The sequence below is a fragment of the Thalia democratica genome, chromosome 1 (assembly GCF_965202585.1).
Source record: "Thalia democratica chromosome 1, ktThaDemo2.hap1.1, whole genome shotgun sequence".
Lineage (NCBI taxonomy): Eukaryota > Metazoa > Chordata > Thaliacea > Salpida > Salpidae > Thalia > Thalia democratica.
Window position 1 is genome coordinate 61,926,132 of NC_139165.1, and position 25,998 is coordinate 61,952,129.

The following is a 25,998-nucleotide window of genomic DNA, read 5'->3' on the forward strand; positions in this document are numbered from 1 at the left end:
AAAACCAACTACTAAGTTGCTAATTGAATAATTAGTATTTACTAGTTTTCTACTAGTGCTTTATTAAATGACATTTGTGTTTTAAAGCAATATTTTTATATTGAAATAAATAAACTTAAAAAAAGCTACAAACTCCTGTTTTATAACAAATAGCTTAAAACTGAAGTATTTTAAAATATCTTTGGTTCTATTAACAAATAAAAGTGTTAAGCAATTTATTTATTTATGTTTATTATGATGCCTAATTTATTATGATGCCTGTTTTATTATGATGCCAGAAGTTAATTTTTAAATCACACTATTTTGATATATGTTATCATTACATTGATAAAAACAAATAACATTTTAATATAGTAAAAACTAAATTAACTTCTGACTTTTATAATTTGTAATTTTGACTGTTTTATTTCAATAAAATTTTAAAGATCTGAACACAGTTGATCATTGAACAGGAATTTTGAAATGATAGGTATTTAACATACAGTATTTAACACAAACTTATCATGATTGAAATTGAATTATTAGTATAGATTAGATTATAATAAAAGTCTAAAAGTTATGATTTCTTTTAATAAATAAGTTTAAAATGATAAAATGTTTACTTAAGCTAACAGAATTTTCTGCTCCCAAAAAAAAAACTCAGTTACTTTCAGCAAATGATGAAAATATTTTAAAATACTGTAATCATAAGGTTCGTTTAGGCATACTTTTTTAATTTATCATGTTTTCTATACCATAAAAAACAAAATTTTATTTTATTTGTTTTAAAATTGATTTCAAATAGATTTGTTTTTTTAAAAGAGTATTTTTTAGTTTTTTTACAAAAATTAGTCAAAGCTACACGGGTGCAAAAACATTTTTTATTATTTCCGGTAAAGTCGTTTCAGTCCAATCTGTCCCACCGACTAGAAAAGTCTTCATCCATATTGTAAAACCTCTTTTCAGTTTTATAATTTTCATAATCAGTATACATTGTTTTTTAATGTTTTGTATTGTTTATAAGGTCTTTTGACATACATATAAGCATTAAAATAAACTTATACCCTATTAAATAGATAGTTTTGCCTTCATGACTCTTAATAAGATTATATCACAAACCATAAACATTGTTTCAATGCTAGTAAGTAGTATTATTATCTTAAATTAAAAACAACTTGTTGTTTGTTGAACAGGTTCATTTTTAAGTAAGTTATTAAATTTTACTACGCTGGTATTTCTCAAGACAAAAGTGTACAAATTTATATAATACAACAAATTCAGTTCAAAACATTTTAATTTGTTGAAAAACTATTCTGCTTTATTGCAGCAATTTTTACTCATTACAAATATTAGAAGATTTCGCACATGAATGACTTTGATGCTTGGTTTGTTACTAGAAATGCTTTAGAATAGCTTTAGTGCTTTGTACGTGGCTTTATTTGAAGAAATAATTTCGATACTTTTAATATTTCAGAAGAAATAAAGGCAACTGGAGCTTCGAGAACTTTTTAAAATAGTAAGTACTAAAAAAGTACACGTACTATGTATCAATTACGTCAACAACAATTTAGTATTTCAACAAAGGTTACAAAATTTTTTTGCATCGTCATTTAGTTTATAAAGTTACTTAAAATTGATTAAACTATTCAATAAAATGATAAGTTTAGTGCTTCAACTTTTTTAGATTTAGTATACAGTATTTTAATTTATAAAAAAAATGTAGTATGAATAAGCAAGTTATTTATTTTGTATAGTTACAAGTTAAACCAAATATTATAAGATAAATTATATTGTTTAGTATTTACATAGTTATACAGTTTTCATAAATAAAAATCTAAATATATATTAAAAAATTGGTTTAGATTTTAAGTTTTCACTTATAACTAAAAAGATTATACTTAATTTATGTAAATACGTAACTCTTTTTGACTAAGACAAACTAACCATCAGTAAAGTAAACCAAACAAACTGAACAATTTTACCACCTTATTGAAAAAATGTTTATTAGATCGTTATTAAAGCAAATAACTTTATTTTAATATTAAAATAGTTAACCTGTAAAACTTTCTTTACAGCCACATGAAACACGCTTTTTGTAGCTTTTGAAACTTTTCTTTTAGTGTAAAAAATAATAATTAACTATCAAAATATAAACATCGTGTTTAAATTTTATATTTTTTGCATATGACTACGTTTTTTATGCTTTTTACCGATATGTATTCGGTTTTAATTTATTTCCTACAAAATTATTTAGTTTAAGACTAATAAAGGCGACTAAAGTAGATATTAATTTAAAACACATTGTAACAAAAACACCTATTAATTTATATTTAAACTTTTAAAACACTTATTTTTTTAAATTGTTGTTTTTTTTTAAAGACTTCACAGTAAGTGTTATTGATGAGTACTAGTAGATCTGGAAGCTATACAGTACATTGATTAATTTCTAAAAGTCTCCCATTTTTATTTTAATTATTGATATACAACAACAAAGCTTAACACTTAAAAAGAAAATTTTAGATTTATATGTTATTTCAAAAACGCCTAAAATAGGTGTTTAATATCTTAATAAAAAGCTATATGATAAAGCTCTCTGAATAAAACATAGTATTCAAATTTTACAGTGCATTTTAGATAAATGTAACACTTTTAGATAGTTTGTTTACTATTGTTTTTTTAAAGGTATACAAAAAAACCAACAACAAGTAACTATATAAAGTGTTAGCTTAGTTCATGGCTTCACAAAATGATTTTCATAATTGCCTACTTGGTTCAAATTAAAACTAATACTCACTCATTATTAGATATCTTCTTTTAATTAGTTAGTAACCCATACACTTTTTCGCCCCCTTATAACAAGTATAGCCCTCCAGGCTGTTACTTATTTGCCTTTTTTGAAAATCTAAGCTATTTTTTTGTTGTAAGAATTTTATTATACGAAGGCTTAAACTTATTTCGTATAATAACTTAAAAAAATTTATATACAAAATGTGAAATACTCAGTTTTAATGTTATTTAATCAATCTTCTAAAATATTTTTTAATTTTTAAATCAAACACTTAAAAATACTTAAGACGATCGAAGATTTACTATAGTTAAAAAACGTTTATCAGTCTAAGTTTTTTCTTACTGAATACTTACAAATACTTGCTGTAAAAGTATTGAAAGTGTAAGCAACTAAACTAGTTAATAACCTAAGTAACTTAAACTTTCTTGATAAAAAACAGATTCAATGTGTCACTAATTTTGCATTAAAGTTATGTTGTTATCAACTACTAAGATATAAATATATTTATTTAAGGACATACTTACATTTGCCGTCTGGTTTTTCTCTCTTCTATATTTAGAGTTAATTGTATAGTACTTAATTTTTATCTAGCAACCGATTTTGGAAAATTATAGACATTGTTTTAAACATCAAAAATAATATGATATTACCATACGGATATACTGCTCTTCATAAAATAGTTAATATTTGTAAAAGTTCGAAAAAACATTTGATATCTAAAAACACTATTTCAAATAGTGATTTTTTACTAAGTACTACAAAAAAAAAATTGTTTTAGAAACAAACTTAGTTTTTGAAAATTTACAGTTAATAACAACTAATTAATTGAAAATTAGAAATTTTTAACAACTGTTAAGTTGAAAGGTTAAAACCAAGAATATAAATAAATATATTCGAGATCTTTCAATTTTAGTATAATAAAAAGTTTGCTATTAAAAAAGGAAAATTATTTAGACCGACCTAAATTTAAAGTTGTTGACAGATGCATTTTATACTAGTTTTATATCATTATATATACTTTTTGTTAAATTTTTCAAAAAAAAAAAAAAATTTCAAAGCCGTTTTTTCGATAAAAATCTTCAATTAATTGACTATCATTTTTATCGAAATAAGTCATCATTTGACTTATCTTATATTTTATAACTGCTTTACAATAGTCTTTTAGGCAAAATTTTACATTATTTTACGCACTTTTCTTACACATAACTAATAAAACTTGTATTATGGTTGTGTAGTTAAAGTAAAATAAAAAAATTATTATACAATTATTTTAGTTAAAAGCATCCTTCGAATGAGATTAGTTTATATTCTTAATCATATTTTTATTTAAAGATAACAACAAATATGAAAGAAATCAATTTATTTATAAACAAGTTATAAAGTAAATTTTTTTGAGTATTGAAACTATCTAAAATTCCAGTTATAAAACACTATTTAAAATCTTTGTCCATCTAGATGACTTCACTCAAAGCTTTATAATTTTTTAAAAGTACATAAAAAACTGGTATACTAAAGACAAACATTAGTCTTTTGTTTCAACTAAAAAATAAAATTTCATAAATGTCGCCTATCTAAAAGCAAGTGTTATCACTGTTAAATTGTTGATAGACTCTAAAAAAGTTGTTCCAGTCTCTGTAAGACGCCCTCCATGAGTTGTAGATATCTGCTTGACCTGTATATCACATTAATTAATCTAAATAAGCAAAACTTCAAGAATACTTAATAACCTTTATTGTGCTTTAAAATTATAAATTGTTAGTTTTGCTAACATTATACATAAATTGATAAGAACTTCATGTTAAAAACTTAGTATCAAAAAAACTATACTTAATTAAGAGCAACTTGATTAAATGAAAACAATTGTCTAAACTAACTGTTATCGTAGTCATGTGAAGTACAGAAGCACACCCTGCAACCTCTAGGAGCGTTGTAGCAGCACAAGTTACCGGATCTGCATCTAACATACTCCTCGTCGTTTCCGCAGCTTGGTACTGGCAAGTTGCGATCACTGTTTAATTTTTTTTGTTGTGAAATTTATATATCTTAGAAATTATCAAAGCTTTATAAACATTTCTTTAAAATATTAAGTCAAACTATAATACTTTTTAGTTTATCAATATAGGGATGTATATATATATATAGGTATTTAAAAGTATCCAACTGTAAAAAGAAAAATAAAATAAATTTGGGAAGTTATTTTTAAATTTTAAATAAATATCACAAACGTATTACTCTATACATTGAAAAAATTTGGACTTTAAAGCGACTAAAATTATAAAAATACAATAGTATGGGTGTGGCAACATAAAAACTATTTTCATTTTTTAAACGTATCATTTTGAAGTTCATATGAGCGTGAAAAGTTGACTTTTAAATCATTCGCTTGACTTGTTTATAATTAATATATTTTTAAATTGAGTATGTCAGTTAAGATAAGCAAACACTAAGCTTTTTTAAAGTTTTTTTCGGTAAGTCTAACTAAGTTTTAAAATGACTATATTTGTTATAATTGTTAAAAACTTTAAAATATAATCTTTTGAAATGATGTTTTTGGTACTTTGTTAACATTTGAATAATACAAATACTATTTTGATGTTTGTAACTAAATAAAAAGTTTCAAGTTGTTTAGGTATAATTAACTATAAGTATTAAAGTTAAACAGTTTTTAAAAGAATTACCTTTAACTCTCGAAATCTAGTTAAGACTAAAGTGATTGCAAACTATTTACCTTAAGATATTTTGTAAGAACAAATCTAGTTTATACTGATTACAATTGGTTATAAAAATTTTTAGTAGAGTCCATAGAAAATATTAAACTACTACAATTATTTATAAGTTTTAGTTTTTATTAGTTTACTAAATCTTATAATAGCATAAAAATAGTTAATTATAAAAACCCGAAGCGTTGATAGAATTTAGACAACCAAGATCTCAAAAAATTGAATCTCCACTCAGCAAAATTACATGCCCATCTTTTTCTGATCTGACATTTAGTTGTAGCATTTTCGAATCTCTCCATGCAGTTTAGTCTTATTAGTCCGTATTCACCGTTACCTTCTGCTGGACATTCTTCTGTTTTTGAATGAATTTTACTTAAATAACTTTTTTTTAAACTGAGTTTAAATACTTTTAAAACATTTTTACTTGAAAATTGATAAAATTTTCTCATCTTTATAAAATCAATTTAATTATAATGCAGCTAAGGTCTGTAAATTTTTAAGGCTAATATTTTTCTAGACAAAACTTTACATTTTTTACGTTGTTTAAAAATTATAAACTTATTAAAGGTTTTTTGTTAGTAAAAAATAGTTTTCAAGGAAATAAAATGTTAGTAAAACGAATTATCTCATTAATCTAAAGATTTTATTTACAGCTTAACTTTTTAGTTTTCCTTTTAATTTTAATTCTTTAAATAAATTACTAAGTTTATTAAACACGAAAAAAAAATCGACGCTCAATAATTTTGGTCAAAGGACCTGGGTGTATAAAAAGACATTTCAGAACTTGTAAGACTTTTGTTATATTTTTATATACAAAAACGTAAACAAAATAATTGTTTAAAAATTTGTAGTTATGTTCAGTTATTATTTTCATTTACATCAGGATAAAATATGTAATATAAAACTAAATGTGGGTTTAAGATACCCTGATATATAATAAGTATAAAAGTTAAAAACATACTTTGTATTAGGTCTTATTGTCGTAAGAAACGAAAATTGAGGCAAAAATGATTAAGGTATAAAAAAATTTTTATATAGCTAAAATAGCATGAACTAAGATTCATCTAAATAAGACAAGCATTAAAATTTACAACCTTGGTAAAATTTATGATTTCAAACGTATAATTAGTTCTCACAGCTTTTAATTTATATAGATATTATACGAATTATTTATGCAAAAAGTCAATAAATATTTAAAATTTTTTGGATGACAAGTTTGTTTTTGATAAATAATATTTATTTTTAAACCCTGACCTCACTGTTTTACTTATCAATACATAGTCTTACATACCAGGTCTTGGTTGATCTGGAATAAAAGATGCAAATTCAAAAGCAATTTTGAGAGCTTGTTGTATTTCTTCAGGATCAAATTTGATGTCCAAACCGTCAACAAGCAGTCCAAAGTTGTTGAAGATAACATTCAAGTTACAGTTTCTGAATATTTCTACAATACCTTCACTTGATACTCGCATTGCTCTAGTAAATAATCAAGATGGTTTTGTACAGAACTTACCAAAGTATTTTAGCTTATAAAACTTGTATACTGTTTATACATATACAATATATATTTAGGTTAACTATTTATGTTTGTGTCTTATATCTTTTAATGATTCATTTAGTGACGTAAAAATCCTTCAAGTTTTTGCTTAATTTCATGTACACTTTGACTTATGTTTTAAGATATTATCACAATAAACAAACTGAAGAAATGTTCTGTTTAACAGAATAGTGAAACAATTGTACTTGAAAACTTAGTGTTTTAATAATATATATATACATATATATACATAAGTTGCTTAAATTAAGTTGAAATATATTACCTCATATACTCATCAGTTAAGCTAAAGTTAATTAACAATGTTTAAAAGAAATTTAGAACCTGAAATTTTTATAATTATTGTGACGTCTTAATAGTTTTTTTTTAACTTAACTTACTGTACAAAAATCTTCATTATTAATACGTCATAATAATTTCAAAATTTTAAAATTCTAAATTTCTATTAAACATTGTTAATAAACTTAAGCTTTACTGGTGAGTATATGAGGTAATATGTCTCATATACGAAACGGTCGTATAAAACTATTGTTTTTCATATAGTAAAATAAATAAAAGTATAAATATATATACATATATAAAGCCCTCAAGGTGGGCTCAGTGTGAAAAATTTAATTTATTAAGTTAAATAACTTAATTCTATATATATATATATATATATAAGATGTAACGTTAAAAGGCGTTAAATCCTGAAGATCCTGATAAGCTAAGCTTATCGGAATAAATACCACAGATGTTCTTGTGCTAAAACTTTATTTCAACTAACGGCGTTTCACTGCTCTCAAAAAAATTTAAGAACAGATCTACGGAGTCTCAAAAAGCTCTAAGAACAGGAACTTTTATTTATTATCCGAATATTTTGTCCTAGGATCTGATGCACAAAGAACCTTTCGGTTATCGAGTCGCACACTACGGATACCTTTTAACGTCTTGTCCAGGACTGACAATACTGATATTTGATTGAAAATATAAACTAGAATTAAATAAATTATTTAGATAAATAAAATGACGAGTTTAAAAGCTTTACGATAAGTTCTTTATCAAAGTTGTTTTTCAAAAATTTTCGTTTTACAAATTTTACATTCTTATGGAAACCTTTGTTTGAGTTTTCTTTCTTTTCAACAAAGCCTGGTGTGAGAAAATTTTAATGCCAAGTGACTTTGCTAACTAATTTTATATCAATGTACTTATTTAATGTCAAATACCATACTTACTGACAATGCCTACTTTGTATCTTTTCAAGATCATACAAAACAAAAGTTTAAAAATAACAAAGAGATGTGTTACGTAAATGCCATTCAGTTGTTTTCATTAATATTAAAGATAACGTTATAGAATGTGCGTCAGGGGCGTGTTCTGACTGGTTTCCTGTGAACCCCCTGAAAAAAAAGAAAAGAAAATAAGGTTCTTAGAATACCACTAAAAACGTTGTTTATTGACTTTGTTTGGGTTATTTGATTAACTTTGAATAATGAATGTTGAATTTATAACACTGTAAGATTAAAAAAGTTGCTCGTTTTTGCCCAGCTGAAATAGGTTTTAAATAAAATTTTAATCGTGACGTCATAAAAGGTAAAAGTTCTAAAGTAGCATTTTTTTCTAGAAAAGTTTTTACTAAGATGCTCTCTGTTCCCATTATAAATTTTTATTTAGTAAATAAATTTTTATTAAGTAATGTTTTTTAACTAGTAAATACAATTTTACTTAAAAAGTGTCCAATATAGTCACTAAAGTTTTATTTTACTTAGTTAATTGTATATAATAATGTTGTTTGAAGCTTTTGTGTTATGTTGTTATATACTAATGTTGTGTTTGTATTTAAACATTTATATTATTTGTTTATGTGTCAACCAACTGGGTTTAAACCTTGAAAAGTTTAATTCAGAGAGTTTTCAAAATCATCTTTAGACAACTACACCACCTGGCAATTTATTCTTTTATCATTTAATTTTATTTTAATATTTCTTAATAAGTTGTTTTATTTTTATATATGTGTTAGCCACAAAATTTATTCTTGATTTTTCAAAATGTTCAACTCATTCAGAGAATTCAAAACCATCATTAGGGTCCCTGCACCATCAGGCAAACATTTGAATAAAATTTAAAGATATTTTAACTTAATTGTATAAGTCTAAACATTTTTTTTAGTGAAATTTCTATAGATCAAATTACTTGAAAAAAATATTTTTATTATAAATAGATATATAAATGTAAAGAGTTTAAAACTAAAAAAAAAAATTGTAAGAACTCCATCTATACTAACATTTAAATCAAAATTGAAATTATTTTTAAGTTTTATTTAAGTTTTATGATCTTACAAATTGTATATCAAAATTCAAATCTGTTATTTAAAACAAAAATAATACAGACATAACTAACTTACTCTATAAAAAATTAAATTTTTTATCAGGAAACAATTTAAAATAAAAATTAAAACAAGAATAAATTTTTATAAACATATTTTAATTCAATTGTACAAGTCTAAACATATTTTTTAGTGAAATTTCAATTTTTATAGATTAAATTACTTCGAAAAAAAAAATTTTTAAATAGATATATAAATGTATAAAGTTTAAAATTTAAAAGAAAAACTTGTAAGAACTCCATCTATACTAAAATTTAATTCAAAATTAAAATTCTCTATATAATTTTTTTTTTCTAGTTTTATTTATTTTATAATATTGTTTTCTGATTAAAAACTTACTTTTTTGTAGAGTAAGTTAGTTATGTTTGTAATACTTTTGATTTAAATAACATATTTGAATTTTGATATACAATTTGTAAGTTCATAACTTTTTTCTGGTTCTTATAGTTTTAATTTATCTAAATTTAATACAGTATAATAAATAAAAAATAGTAATACTTTTCTGTTACTACTTATATATTTTTTTTATTTCTAAGCAGAAAAATATTATTTTAAACACAGAGTTTTTTGGCTAAATATTGCGTACTTAACTGGTAGTGCATACCTAAGAAATGCGTACTTAAGCGGCAAATTAAGAACAAAAAAAGTTGTGAACCCCCTTTGAAAAAGGTCTAGACACGCCCCTGATGTGCGTTATTCTTAGAAAATAAAACATGATTATGTACACACCTTAATGATGTAGCATTTTCTTTTTCTAATTGACTGCGTTAAAAAAGGTTTATTGTTAATTTAAAAATTTTAATGTTCTCATTTTTTTATTTATAACTCTACTTAATAATTTATTAAATATTACAGTTTTCGTAAAAACTTTTTTGATTTACTATTTTCAACTCCATTTTTTATTTAAAAAAGTAGTTTACTAACTCAAAAATTTGATTTTTGTCTTGTGCAGCATAAAAGTCTCTCAAAAATTGAAATCCGTTGGATTGGAGACGAGAGAAAGCATCTGGACATGTAAATTCAGGGAAGGCACCTACAACAAATCCGTCAAGTTCAAAAGCGTTAGCCTAAAAAAAATAAAGGTTAATAACTTTATAAAGATCATTAATTGAAATATAAAATTTAAATTTAATCTAAAGTAACAGTAATTTACCAATTACTCTAAAATCAAGCTTAAACTTTAAGAGAGAAGAACTATGAAATATTTAAAGTTAAAAACTTTTTATTTAAAACTATTTTGAAAAGAAAAAACAATTGGTTTTTATTAATAACTGATGTATAAAACTACTTAAAGTAGACCTGAAGAAGGTTAATTAACTCATTGACAACATTCTTGTCAACTGTGCAAATAAAGTCGTTTACAATAGCCTGAAGTTCAAATCCAGTAGAGTTTTTAATAAAATCTACAAGCTCCATGATTGTTTTTGTGTTAGAAGCGAAAAATGAAATTTCCTAAAAAATATTTATAATAAGCTATTTTTAAGTCTTTTTTATAGCTTCAAGTATAATAATATGAAACCAAAAAAATCTATGTAATTATTTCACCAGTAAAATAAAATTTCCTTAGAACCTGTGAAAAGATTAGTGGTAAGTATGTCTATATATTTTCTTTATCTTAATTCAAAAAAAGGATATAAATATTTTTATCAAAATAACTTTTCTTCCTTAAAATTTTAGCCTTATTTTCAAAGCATATCTATTTTATTAAATACATTTATAATTTTTATCAGCGTCTTGAACTAACACTGTACTGGCTTCTCATTCCCGGAACTCCATCAAAAAGTGAAGGGCAGTTACTGTCTAAGCAGGATGATATTTTTGGTCCGATGCATTTTACCATTTCATTCAATACATTTCTGGTGAAGCACAAATTAATAAATATTAACAACAGACTTAAACTTGTATAATGTTAGTTAAACTAAATTTAAGTTTTCAAGTTTAAATATATAGAACTGCTTTGATAAAAAATTATTATGTATCAACTAAAAAGTTTAAATATTTAACTTTGGTATTAGTAAGTTTAATTTAAGGATAAATCAAGCTAAAAAATATAAAACGAGTTTAAGAATTTAAAATCTACATATTAGTCAGCAGTAATATTGCTTACCGGAGCATATAAGAGTACATTACTACAAATGCATAAATAAATGATAAAACCTACAAAAAGGATTTTATATACCTTAGTTTTGTATTAGCTACTTTTCTAGATAGACTAGTAAGTTAACTTTTTTAGTTAGTTTAAAAGAAAATTTACAGAATGTAGGTCAAAAAGTAAATAAATAAGCCTATAATAGTTTTAATAGTTTAAACCGATCTGTACAAATTTAAATATTATATTCACATTATACAGTCTAAAAAATATTTTTATATCATTTAAAAGGCTTAATACCTGCACTCTTCATCGTCATCGTGTGGAAAGTTAAAGATCAAAGGAGATGCACACTCAAACACTGAGTTTATAGCTTCACGCATTGTGCACCCAGGAAAAGCACGAACGTCTATTAATTATTAGTTATTTTGACATATGTTGCACAGAAAAAAAATTATATACCTAGTCTGAAACAAGTTTAAGTATACTTTTTAAAGTTCAAAACTGAATGCATAAAACTTTGAATAATAACTTTCTTTCTACAAAGATCTGTTAATAAAATTTTTCATTCAATGAAATAAAACTTTAAAAATGTTAAAAAAATAATACAAACAAGCAACTTGTTGTACATAATCGTTTGATAAAATAGTAATTTACTTGTAGCCAGTTTAACAGCATATTTGTAATTTTCTAATAAAGGTAAGTCGCTGACCAGTTATTTTATCGTGAAGGGCGAATCTAAAGCTATTAAGTTGTCTGACCTTTTTTAATAAAGTTTGTATTGAAAACTAAGTAAATTTATCAAATTAAAAAACTGCCCAAAAACAAAAATATTTAGATAAAGTTTTTTGTATGTTTTCTGTTATGATTCAGTAAAGTAAAACGTTTTTTGTTGTATATTTGGTTTCTATCATTGTTTAACATTTCTTTTGGATTCACTGTTTAGACAGTGGCTCTATTCAACAGTACTCAACATACATTTATTAAGTAAACGTCTCTTATTTTCGATCAACACACTGTTTATGTACAACTTAAGTTTACTAACCTCCCTCTGGAACACTACAATCACTATCTCCTCTGGCAAATTCAAATGAAAAACAAGGCTCTTCAGTAGCATTACATGACTGGGCTTCACAACTTTTTACTTCACCAAAGGGAGCTAGAAAAGGAGCGATTGGATCACAATTATCAATTCGAGATTGTGAGCATTCTCCAAATTCTGCCGTGGCGTTGAATGCTGCGTTTAAAAGTAAGTTAGGTTAATTTTTGTATAAATACAATACTTAAATACTTGAACCTACCAAAGAAATAAATTTATTTACAGTTATCAACTATTTTTTACATGAGTTTACAGTTTTATTTATAGTTTTGGAAATAAGACAGTTTCTTTGCTATAGAAATATTATTAGCATACAGTTAAAAAAGTTTCTAATAATACTTAATAATCATAAAATATGGAAAACTAATGTAACGATAAAAAAATTATTAATTTAATTTCAATTAAGTAGTGTTACACGAAAAAAAACTTATTAAACTGATTTAAAAGTCATAGTTTAAGTGAAAGAAATTATTTTTGTCATTAAAACGCTTATAAAGAACAGAAAACATTTGTTATAGCATTAATGTATAAAGTTATAACAGTGTAATATTGCAACTAATTTCCAAATAAAATTTTTCAAATTATTTTTTAATGTTTGCTGTATACAAAACATATACAGCCAGTATTATATCTATCAATCCACTGTATATTTGATACACAAACTTTCTCCATTATTTTCGATGGCCTGATCGTACACGTATCTGACACAATAAGGTGTATTTGGTGGACAAATGGAAGGAAAGGCATTATCAAAAGCAGTGAAGCCTTGTACTGTCAATCTCGTACCCGTCATACATCTTGTATCTAAAATAAAAAATGATAATTTTTTGATAACTTAATTCACATGTAATACCCACCATAGCTCTAAATTATTTGTAAGTTTTAATGTAATCCTAAAAAACATAATGTATTATTGATATGAAGTTTTCGAGCCAAAACTTTTTTTTTCTTTTATAAAACTTTTAAATTGTTTCGAAATTATGTGTATTTTTTTAAAAAGTGTTTGTTTTGTTGCAAAAGCTAGTTTTTTATTTATTTTGAAGTTTATTATTTACGTTTAGTTTAAAAAGTTAGAACAAGTATAAACAGTTTTTTTTTCAATTGGTATAAAAGCATTAATTAAATAAAGTAAGTTGGTTTAAAAGTTAATAAAAAAAAAAATTACTCTTAACAACCATACGAAAAAGGTTATTTTTAACTGTAAAAAAGTTGTTTAACAAATTTAAAGTTTATATAAACTTTCATTTTGTCCAGAGACAATACACGCCAAACTGATCAAGACAATTGCTACTACTCCCTTCATTTTCTATTTGTTATAAAACTCTATAAAAGTATATTTAAAAAAAAAAATTGAGTTAAAAGTTATTCTGTTAATAAAAAAATAACTAAGCCTTATGTTAAAAAAACTGTCTAACAAAATTTTCAAAAAAGCTTCAAATATACGTATGCTTCATTTTATAAACTGTCTGTCTGTATTTTTTTTTTTAGATTAATGTGTTATTTATACTCGTACCAGTTAATGTACTTCGACTTGCGTATACAGTATACTTACTTTATTTAAACTACTATAGGTTTGATTGCTATAGCAGGTTTTTTTAAGTGTAATAGTTAGAAGTTCAAACAAATCACAAACTGTTAATAAACGTTAATTCAAATTTTTATCCTTGAAAATTTAGTGCCTAGTAAAATCTTATATAAAAAAAAAACGATTTGTTTTAAATAACCATTGATTATTACTATTAAAAAAGTTAAATACTTATATTTTATTATAGACACTCAATAAAAGTCTCGCAATAGCAAACTCAACAACACAACAAGGAATACTTTATGTCTTGCCATTATGTCTTGCTTTATAAATTTACATTCAATTTTACGCTTTTTTCCCTATTATTCTACCTCTGGCTAATCACACCCATCACTTCACCCGAGGCGAGGCTTCTCTCATTTTTTATACCTTTCTTTTATACTCATTTTAAATATTTTTTACCCATACAATAAAATTTCGGTTATGTTTTAAACTTTTATACATTTTCAGTTAATATTAAAAACTTGTGTTTTATTTAAAGTGCTAAAAACTTTTAAGACTATGTTTGGTGACAAAAATCTGATAAAGATAACCTTTATTTGTTTTTTTTGAATCAAATAAGTATAAACGCAGATTTTTTTATAAACAAAAGTTGCTTTATATTAATATTTATTAAGTTATTTAATAGAAAATTCATACGTTTTGACATTTTCTAAAACAACAACAACGTCATTAAAAATAAAAGATAGCTACTTCCATATAAAATATAGACATGTTGGGTTATTTGAAAACTAAGTAAGTAAAGAATATCACCAATTGTTAAAACAAATGTGTTTAACTGATTACTAAATTGTAGAACTTATTTAAAAACAGTTAGATTTTGTGATGTTTAAAATTACTCAAAAGTATTGGACATTTTTACTTAAACTATAAAATTTTACATAAAAAAATTAAAAGCTTCAAAAAACTTATGTAGAAGTTTAAAGCCTTTTCAGTTAAACGTAATCTTATCAGAAAACTGTCTTATAAATTTGCTGACTTTTGACAGTTCACATTGCCAAGGTACTAAAATTTATTTTTAATAAAATTGGTAACTTTAACAAACTTAATTATTTCTAACACATCCTTTTTACCTTTAAATTAGAGCTTGTTGTATTAATTATTACTTGTTATACCAAATTAAATTTATCAACTTGTTAAGCTTGTATGATATAAAATCATATTATTAAAAATTTTGCGCATATTCATTTTCTAAACAGCTTTTATAAAACTTCCTCATTCTTATACGTACAAAAGATACTGATTCTGTTTAAAAAAAATGTACTAAAAAGCCGTATTTACAATAATTTTATATACATGACTTGTTATCCTATTATTAAAATTAAATTTTGTTGGTATAATTCAATACAAAAAGTAAGTTATTAAGAAGTTTTGGTTTTTATCGAATAATATTCAATTTCAAATATTTATTGTTGAATTATTTAAAAAATATAAAGTTATTCTAAAAGTGGGTTAGAAACTAAATATCGTTCGTTTGATTTACCGAGTTTTTTTTAACTTATAAACATTAAAAAGCTATATATTTAAAGGAAAACTTATTTTTACCGATTCTAAGGTAGACTTTAAAGTATGAGTTTTCTTTGAACAAATCTATAAAAATTATAGCTAAAGACTTTGCTAACAAAAATTTTTTTATTACAAAGTAGCTAAAACAATTTTAACTGAATATTAAAGTTAAAAAAATAAAGTAAACAAAAAAATTTATGAAATCGTTTGATTAAATAAGACGAAATCTGAGGTCATTATAATCTGAAGCGTTGAAAAATGTTTTTATTGGTTTACAATTTTCTATATCATTAATATTTAGTTTTTACACTTACTAAAATAACTCTTAAGAAACCTGTTTTGTTTAAGCTATTCTTATAATTAGTAAGTTAATGAAAAAGTGTTAAACTTACTTTATAAATGTAAATATTTTTGTTTTATTTTAGTATAACTTAAACCAAGGGTCGGCAGTATATTATGTGAAACTTGAAAGATTTGCTGAAAAAATGTTTTTGCAGTGCAAAGTATTTTTTCTAGTTGTTCCTCTAACTAAAATAATAATACCTATATAAGAGCTAAAATTAATAAAATTAAATTTCAAAGATATAAAATTATTTAAATAAACATAAAGTATACACCACAGTTTACTTAGAAGTTAAAGTATCAGATTTGTAAACTAATATTAAAACCATGCTTAATCTTGCATTCTTTTTTTGGTTAAGGTACACACGTTAAAAGAAAGAAAGCTTTGCTTGTCGGGCCGCAGTTTACCAAACCCTTACTTAAAAACTAGTTATAACTTGTATTTTGTTTCTTAATCGAATACGAAATGATTCAAAACTGAAAAATAGAAAATAATTATCACGGCTGTTAAATTTAGTTTGATTTCCTTATCAAAAGGTTAAATTTACTTTTTAATAAAATTTCTAGCTTTAAAATGGAATTGCTTAAAAATCTATTTTTAGATATTTTTAACTAATCAAAAACACTTTTGTTAACATCTTTTGCTCAGTTTAAAACTAAATTTTGTTCAATTTAAATGAATAAGCAGCTATAAAGTTCATTAAAGTTTGCTCGGTTTATAATCTAATAAAGATAAAGTTAACAATATTTCTTTTCATCGACTACAAAGGTGTAACTAATTTTTACCAAGTACTAGTCATATCAGAAAGCACGTTATAACCAAAAACTGCTAAATAGTAAGTAAATAAAACAAATTAATTATAGTTTACAGCTAGTATAAAACACATCGTTAATGACATAATTTATATAAATAAAAACTCATGTGGATTTTAAATGCATCCTTTTTGTTTTTATTATAAGTAAAGGTACTAATAAAAACTTACGGATAGCTATTTTTTTTGCATAGTATTAAATAATGATTTATTTTTGCTGTAAATTCCCGTAAAAAAATGGCTGACGTACAACGCACAAAGGTAAACTTTAAGCTAGTAGTTTTTCAGATTAATTTTCTTTTATTTAATTTCTACTGAACGCATGAATTGAAAAAGAATTATAGATTAAATGTTTTCTTAGTTTAGTTTAACGTTTTCTTAGGCTTTAAATAGTTTTTTAAAGTCAGATTTTATTCTCAAACATACTTTCTAAACGTTTATATTTTGACATTATCGTCGTTGAAAATAACCATTTTTTGAGCTCTTATTTACAGTTATATAATATTAAATTGAAAACGTAAGCTTGATTTGAAACTTTTTTTATTCATTAAAATAATTTTTTTGCTTCTTCTTTTAGTTATGACAACGTTATAAAGATTTTGATAAATTAAGTATAAACTTACTTTAATAATTAAGGTTAAATTATTTACTTGTTATGTATCAAAGAAAACTTTATAGTATATTGAAACAATAATAATTTATTGTCAAAAAGTAAAAAGAATATATTGAAGTTTAGTCATTTGTATTGGAACTTATAAAGTTTTTACGACGAATAACAAAGTGAAAGAACTAAAGATAATATTTAAAAAAAAATTCCTTCGCAGAACTTGTTTAAAGTTTCGATATGTTTGTAAAATTCCAAACCAGTGAACACAAAACCATCATTACTACAAGTTAATTTATCTTCTATAAAAAGATAAGCTAAAAACTTTAACTTAACCGTATATTTTTTTAGGTATGATAGTATAAATAAATCTGTTTTATTAAAAAAAGTCGATTCCCGTGTTTTTAGAGGCATTGAAGATTGTGTTTTTTTTAAAGGTACTTAATAGTTTAACTATACTTCGGTTGTAATAATCTAATTCAACTTTAAATAAGTTATGCATACAAATTTTGACTAAAAAGCAATGTTTTTATAACTTCATTACATAGATTTAATCTGATTTGAATTTGAATTTTAATGCTTAAACTTAGTTCTGTTTTTCTTAAGTTTTGTACAACTAATTTAGAATTTAAGTTTAAACGAAACCGTTTTTCACAGTAAAAAAACTGCAAAGCTTTTTTGAAAATATTTTTATTATAAAATAGATTCGTATCATTAAAATATATCCATAAACATTTTAAAACTTATTTATGAGGTAAAATAGCATAACATTTAAATATAATTCTAACGTACAAGCTCTTGAAAAGCCTTTCTGTAGAAAGTTTTTGTGAACCTTAATTAAAGCTTCTTGTTATTACTGGTATGCAAATGCTCACCTTTACAGAAAAACTAGGTCTTATCACATCTAAAACTAATAACTAGCAGTTTTTAAATTACTAAACACATTAAATACCGTTAACTTTATTGTGTTTAAGTAGGTTAATATGAAGTCAAAATAAAACTTGAATTAGTTGTTTTATAAAAACTGCGATAAAATTAAACGAAATTATATAAATAAAAATAAAAATTATCTAAAATTGTAAGAAAGTTTTATCTGCAGTTTAAAATTTATAATTGATTAGGCTAGAACTTTTTAATAACAAAAAAAAATCTACTGTCAAGTAAAACTAAACAAAAAGAGTTTTTTTTTTGTAGCTAAACGTAGAAATTTATTAAAGTTATTAGTCAGTCGAAAAGACGTCATTAGATAACATTTTACTAAAACATGTTTTAGCGGAATGACAATTTAGTTTTAAAAAGTTCAGCTATAACTCTAATTCAACTACGTTCGAATACAATCAACAAGTATCGTCATTATTGTTGTTGTTGTTGTTATGCATTGATTCAGCAAGCCTGTTCTGGTAAATGTTAAAAAACTTCTCCCAGACTTGAGCCTCGTATAACCATCTTTGCTCAAGATAGTTGAAATCTGATAAAACATAAGTTGCCTTACTTTTTTGAAACAAGACCACAATATTATTTACTGTACTACTTTTAATTGGTCTAGGCTTATTAATTACTATTTTTATCACTATTAAAAAATATTATTCCTTAAGTCTTAAAACTAAAACAGGCTCAACTAGCTTAGGGAAAAATTTGGTTTTAATTTCATATAAACTTTAAATATTACTGTTTATAATTATAATTAATTATAATTATAATTTCACATTCTAAAAATAAAACTTCTACTAAATGTAAAATAAAAGTTTTTTTTATGCTTTGCACAACTACATGGTTTATTCAATTTTGTCTGTTATGGTGGTTGTATGAAAGCTTTAATTTTAATAAAAACTTATAATTAGCATCAGTGTGATAACAGTACTTGATAAATATTTTTAAAATTTTTGAATTTTGATATAAAGTGTTATTATGTGTTAGTTATTTTTTAAAATCATTTATAAACTCTCTATGCTTTAAATGTTTAGCAATAATCGAGCCACATCTTTTTTTAAACTTTTTAACTGATCAAATAGTTTGGTTTATGTAATCTAATAAAACAATTTTTAAAACTATTTTGTTTTATTAAAAAAAAGGTTAAAAACATATCAAAACGTTGAAAATGTCTGAATTATCTATATCTAAAAGTCGACGTTAAAAAAACTAGCTTCATTTAAAAGGCTTATTTTAATTGGACAGCTTTAAATTAAAAAAGAAAACTTTACAATGTTAAGTTTAATGATACAAACTATAAACCAGCTTCTTGTATTAATTTGTTAAAATTTAAAACTTAACTTGATTATTAAAGTTTTATTTTTCAGTAATGATAATTAACTAACCAAGGTAGTCGTGATTCTGACAAAAACAAATCTGGCAACCTTCAGGAGTTTCATAACAGCAAGCTTCTGACCTTGCACAAGAAATGTTCCTTTCGTTCTTGCATTCCGGTGTTTGCAAATCACCTCTAAAATTTAAGAATAATAACATTTAAGCTATTTAATTAATTGTATCTTAAACTTTTGTTTAGTCTTTTACTTTTTTTATAATATATAGTTTTTTGAAACAGTCATTAAAAATAACAACTAAAAAAGTTTTTCAAAAACATTTTATCAACTCTATCAACTATTTTTATTGTGAGGGTTTAAGTTCTATTCACAAATATTTTTCGAAGCTTGGCACCTAATCATTTAATTAGAATAAATTTGTGTTGTAAAGTTAAGTGCCAAGCAACAAAACTTAGTAAAGAATGAAGCTTATAAAACTTCACTTGTTATTAATAGTTCTCCACAGGATCGATTACTTTACTAAGAACAACTTTGTTTTTAACATATAACTATATAACTTGATAATTTTTACTTATTTTTATACGTTAAGTGAACAAAACAAAACTGACCCCAACTCCTCTCTATAGTTGAGTCTAAAGTTTCTAAGAAAGTTAAGTCTCCATGAAGAGTAGTCACACATCCAAGCCCTTCTTTTACCGCATCTTGATTCGTTTTCATAAAAACGTTCACATCTAAGATTCACTACACCAAAACTGCCAGGTCCATTCTCACGTGGACACCCTTAATGGCAATTTTTAAATTTTTTTTTTCATATATACTTTAATATATATTGAAAAGCAGTCAATAATCGTTTGTAGATAAAAACGGTTTAAATATTTTAAACAATGCTAAAAACTATATATTCGTCGATTTAATTAAATTTACTAAGATACTTATTAACCTGGTTCAGGTCCGGGACCGGGACCAACAGTAGGTAAAGGTACGTCGATAAAATTGTTTATAAGAGAAAATATTTGATTTAAGTTAATGTCAAATCCATTTAAAAATCCACTAATTTGTGATAAAACTCCAAAAACATTATCGCATTGTTGGAAAGCTCCTACAAATTCTTCTACAAATCTACTAAAAGACCTGTTAAAAAAACTGTATTTATATCATAGTAATCTATTTATTTTAACACTGGTTTCAAACAGTTTAAAATACTTTAACTTGATATACTTCAAGAAAATCTAATTTTACTGTTTTCATTAATCATATAACACCTATATTTTAAATTAAAATAAGAATATTTTCAAACATTAACTGTAATTATTCATTCAAAAAAAATCTTACAAAATCTTTGATTTGTTTTAATGCATATACATTACTAACCTGGTGATCTGTTGTGATGTTTCAGCTCTTATAATATCAGGAATAAAGTTAAAAAATGCATTCTGCATTCTTGACACGAATCGAGGACAGAAATCTAGGTTTACGCCAAAACTGATCAACATTTCTTCTAAGTCAACTTCTTGGAGAAGTTGTTGAAGTTGCTCGATCGACTGATAGTAAACTTTATTTTTTAAATTTTACAGCTTATAAAAACAGTAAGAATGCATTGATTATCGTCAGCGTAACTATTTAGTTTTCACCGAAATAAATTAGCGCAGAACTGCACCTACAAAATATCACAACAGTTTCCGCCGCAGACTATGGTTTCCTTGTTTTTAGAATTCAACAAGCAGTTTTTGTTACGAGTGACTCATTTAGCCTAACGAGATGGTTTTTAGAACCTTAGAAACTGAAGCTTACTTTTGTGAAAAACTAAGAAGACGAAAAGTCAGAAAATTAAGAAGACGCAAATATTTGATCAAAATTCTTTTTTTTATCAATTTATCCTTAAAAAAAAAGAACATTAATAATCATTAAATAAAACAGACCTGATCTAAATTAGCACCATCCTCAAAGCAAGCAGTAGGCAGAAGCAGATCACCCAGAGAAAAACCAAAAATGTTGTTTAGCACTGAATCCAAGTCAGAAATTGAGTTAATTCCAACCGTGTAAAATGTAACGGCCTGTTTTTTTGTCAATTTATTGTTATTTCTCTTACTTTTCATTGTTTTATAAATAATAAAGCTGCATAAAAAAATTTAAATCAACAATAATTTTTTTAAATCATTGGTTAACTTGTTTTAACACTTTAAAACTTAACTAACAGGGTATTCACTCCTAACACCTTGTATATCGTCAAGCACAGAGCTGCATTTAGATGCTAAACATCTAGTTGCAAGGTTTGCCATACACTGAGCCATTTGATCCCAACCGTCTCTTTATCGAATCATTTTTTTAAATTAATTGTTAATACTAGTATGTTTATTTATTAGAAGTTTAAGCACTGTTTAAGTACACTTAATGAAATTTAAGTAAATTGTGTTTTTAGCAATTATAACTTTAGTACCTGCAACGATCACTGTTTTCATATGGGTATCCGTTTACAAGTCCAGTCACGCACTCAGCAACCCCAAAAGCTGCTTCGGAAGCACTGCATCCCGGGAAAAGTTGAACGTCTGTTTAGAAAAAGATAACTTACAACTTCTACCACAGTGATCTACTAATCTATCTTTGAAACATTATTTTTTTAACTAGTCTAATTACTGAATCAAAATAGCTTAGTGTTTTGTAATGACTGTTGACAGTACTGAAAAACATATTAAAGCTATTGCAATATAAACAAAAGTATCTATTTAAATCAAATTTTGTTTACATAAATATTTAACTTATTTTTCATATTTAAGATATTATTTACAATAAACAAAGTAGTAACCTTAAAACATATGTATTTGTTTGTTGTCACAAATAACCTTAATAAAACATAAATTTTATAAAACTTAAGTTTTTTTTAAGTCTTACAAATTTCTTTTAGTTTATACTTCTAAACAAAATTGTATCAATCACAAACCGACTGTAGAATTTGATTGTGCTTCACAAGATAGACCAGGACCTTCAAATCTATCTTCATTGCAGGCCTGAAATGGTGTTGAGCTCCTACAAATACTTGATTCGCAGTTTGTTACTGTCCCGAAATATGATGCAAACTCCGTGAATATGGGACACGTTGCTGTTGCTGGATCTTCTACGCAGTACGCTGTTACGCTGTTGTATTGCACTCCTAAAATTTTTTATCTTTAATTATTAGATACACATTTGTGAAAATGTTTTATGGTGTTTTTTATTTAACAGTGACTTAATATAAATTTATTAACTACTAATATTTCTACAACGTTTTTTAATAAGTAGAATATTTTTGTAATAAATTAATCGTTCTTAACAAAAGTTCACTCTGTTAAAAGCAGCAAAACCTTCAAAAATTTAAGAAATTGGTTGTATTGGAATGTTTCATAATTTTGATTTTATTTAAAAATATTATTTTATTGCAATAAAAACAAAAGATAAGCACAATTTTTTAATATGAAAATATTTCTTTAACTTAGTTGTTAAACTCAAAATTTTTACGTCATTAGCTTAACTCAAGTACAATAACTTTTAGTTTAACCTTCTACTTCGGTAGTGTAAGTAAAGTCAGCGCAGTAGTTCTGCCCTTGAGGACAAAGGGACGGGAAAGCTGTGTCAAGAGTAACTTCCCCAAACTGATTAGTGGTTCTTGTACCCACCATACATCTACGTGGACCTTTTTGTATTTTAAAATTAGTTACTTCTTAATGTCTTTAAAATTTATAATTTGTTCTTTTTTTTTGTTTTTAAGTTTATAAAAAAAAAATTTTAGCTTTAAAAATGTTGAAATTTATTGTTAATTAAAATTAAATTTAATTTTACCACAGTAAATTAAAACCTTTAAAGTTCGATGTATATAATTTTAATTTTATCTCGTGCATTCGTTTATAAAGTTTTTTATTACCTCTGGTAAAATAGTTCTATAAAAGGAATTTTTTAAACCTTTATTAATTATTTAAAAATTATTTAAACCATTATAAGTGTTTTGTGGAAAAGTAGGACCGAATGATGACTGGACAGTAGTGACTGGAGTCGAGAAGGTAGTAGGGGGCATTTGTCCGTATGACAACTGAACCAATAACGCTACCAAAAAGAGCTTCATTCTATTGGTTAGTTTTACCTGTTCGGTTAAAAAGCTTCTATATTTCTATTTTTGGTACTTTTATAAATAAAAACCACAAATTCAAGAAATATTGTATCTAAATAATAATTATAAGAATGCATGTTGATAAATCTAATTCAAAAAACATTTTTGTTGTATTTTGTAGAATGCGCTATAGATTTATATTTGTTTGTTTATAAAAATTAGTTTCAAAATTCACCAAACAGTAAAGTGTTAATAATATTTTTTCAGGCAACTATTTGTTCAAAATTACAATACTTCTGTTTTTTTTTAATGCAAGGAAATTTGTTTTTATTTTTTAAACAACAACTACAAGCTATTTTTAAAAATTTAAAGACATATTTTACATCTAAATTATTAAAAAGTCTTTGATGAAAAATATATTTTTAATTTTTTTTTAAGTGAAACATTTTTTGCAATAAAATAATATAATCAAAACAAAACATACGACAACCCACAATAGTTAAAGCCTTTATATAAAGTATGTGGCATTGCAGTTTTAACTACACAAGAAATCAAGTAGAGCCCGTTTTATAATGCTCAAAGCATGAAAAAAAATATTCATTTTGTTTTGAAACAAAACTAACTGACTGTAACAAACTAAAACAAAAGTAAAATGTAAAACAACTTTAAAACATTGATTAAAACAAAATAAATAAAAGTTCGATTTAAGTGGTAATATGAAATGCTTTAAGTAACAATGTGGGACTATAGTTAACGGATGACTATTAATAAATGTACACAATTTTTTCTTATATTTTTGACCACGCCAAACAGAATAGCCTTTTTTATCATTTTTCTTACATCTAACGAAGCGTTGAAGGGTGGAGAAGCATAAATTCCTAAAAGATATAAGAAAACAGAAATTGCATTTTTAACAATGCTTTAAGTATTAAATGGTTGAAATATCAAATTTTATGCTCATTTAAACATAAAATAGTTATGCCTAAATAACAACATTTATTATTTCTATAACTTTAATTAGAATTTATTTGCTTTATTTTTAGTTTCTTTAAAAATAAAGCTGACTTTTTTTTTGTGTTTACTTGATCCTTAAAGTATTGTAGTTTGTAATTTTTTTTTGTTTGTTACACTAACGTACTTTCTATTGTCTGTAAGAAGTGCTTGAGCAGGCTAAGAAGAGCACTATTGTAAATGACGGGTTAAACTTGTTCTACATAAATTCAACTATAATAAAAATTTTATGGAAAAAATATAATGAAAAGTACTAATTAAACCAATTGCTATAAAAACTTAGAGTAAAAAAATAACTAAGATTTTTTCAGTTTTTAATAAACAAAATATTTTTTTAGAGTTGAATTAGTAGATAACGAACAGTACTCTTAATATTTGGTACTACGTGGCTAAAAGTTTTCTTTTAAAAATCTTGCTAGTCGTAGCTTATAACAAATAATTTTTAATTTTTTTTTCAATGACTTATATTAAAAACACTCCATTACTCAGTGTAGTACTAAATAAAAAAATACATCAATCTATTATTGTTGTTGTATAAATTATTTGTAGTTATTTAGTTACAATATACTACAAAAAAATAAAAACTTTTTAAGCGCAATTAGAATTATATCAATTGTTTTTATATATTTCTTTACGCTTTTTTAAATCTTATGTTAAACGCTTTTTTAATATGACTTCAAATAAAATGTTTCTTTTATTTTTAAGTTTAAGATTGAAAAGCTCTTGTAATAACTACGACATTTTCTTATCAAAACTGTTTCATTGTAAGCTGTTGAGCACAAAAAAAATTTTATTATAAGTCTCTATAAAGCAATTTCCTTGCAAGTCATTGTTCCGCTTTAATAATTTTTACCAAACTAATTTTTATGCGAAAATAACTCGTATTTACGGAGCGTTTTAAAATACTTCGTAATTTTAAACATGTTCAACTTCTAAATTCGATGACTTTACAAATTTGTGTTACATATTAAAAAAATATTTAACTTCAATAGCTATTTTGCAAGTTCAAATAATACTTGTTATTTACAATAGCTTTAAATAATTCTAATAGATAAAATTTGTTAATCGTTTTTCTAATAAAAAAAATGTTAATAATGTACTTGACTTATTCTTAATCAATAAAATTGTTGGATTAACTTTATACAATTATTTTTTATAATAGCCTAAAAACATTTATTTTAAATTATGCAGTAAAACAATTATT

At 24.3% G+C, this 25,998-nt stretch overlaps 2 protein-coding genes across 2 annotated transcripts; both read right to left on the reverse strand.

Annotated features, from left to right (window-relative positions):
- Positions 1–4,112: 4,112 nt before the first annotated feature.
- On the reverse strand, positions 4,113–13,964 carry LOC145831939 (uncharacterized). The gene is made up of 11 exons (XM_082939296.1): positions 13,835–13,964; positions 13,259–13,399; positions 12,542–12,733; positions 11,797–11,905; positions 11,152–11,263; positions 10,707–10,859; positions 10,332–10,474; positions 6,779–6,963; positions 5,665–5,839; positions 4,642–4,775; positions 4,113–4,439 (listed from the first exon to the last, which is right to left on the reverse strand). Exons 1-11 carry the CDS (start codon positions 13,896–13,898, stop codon positions 4,339–4,341), a joined length of 1,509 nt encoding a protein of 502 aa, XP_082795422.1. The 5' UTR covers positions 13,899–13,964; the 3' UTR covers positions 4,113–4,338.
- A 4,480-nt stretch (positions 13,965–18,444) lies between these two features.
- On the reverse strand, positions 18,445–23,852 carry LOC145828555 (uncharacterized). The gene is made up of 11 exons (XM_082936314.1): positions 23,669–23,852; positions 23,238–23,372; positions 22,644–22,853; positions 22,143–22,251; positions 21,901–22,012; positions 21,625–21,759; positions 21,077–21,246; positions 20,646–20,836; positions 20,314–20,485; positions 19,760–19,884; positions 18,445–18,912 (listed from the first exon to the last, which is right to left on the reverse strand). Exons 1-11 carry the CDS (start codon positions 23,796–23,798, stop codon positions 18,782–18,784), a joined length of 1,620 nt encoding a protein of 539 aa, XP_082792440.1. The 5' UTR covers positions 23,799–23,852; the 3' UTR covers positions 18,445–18,781.
- Positions 23,853–25,998: the final 2,146 nt, after the last annotated feature.

Coding starts and splice junctions, on each gene's coding strand:
- LOC145831939 (XM_082939296.1), bottom strand. CDS start 13,898: ATGAAGGGAGTAGTAGCAATTGTCTTGATCAGTTTGGCGTGTATTGTC. Junction 12,734..13,258: donor CATCGAAAATAATGGAGAAA/GTTTGTGTATCA, acceptor TTTTAAACGCAG/CATTCAACGCCACGGCAGAA. Junction 11,906..12,541: donor TTGTAGTGTTCCAGAGGGAG/GTTAGTAAACTT, acceptor AATAATTAATAG/ACGTTCGTGCTTTTCCTGGG.
- LOC145828555 (XM_082936314.1), bottom strand. CDS start 23,798: ATGAAGCTCTTTTTGGTAGCGTTATTGGTTCAGTTGTCATACGGACAA. Junction 21,247..21,624: donor ATGGTGCTAATTTAGATCAG/GTCTGTTTTATT, acceptor GTTTACTATCAG/TCGATCGAGCAACTTCAACA. Junction 20,837..21,076: donor ACATCACAACAGATCACCAG/GTTAGTAATGTA, acceptor TTTTTTTAACAG/GTCTTTTAGTAGATTTGTAG.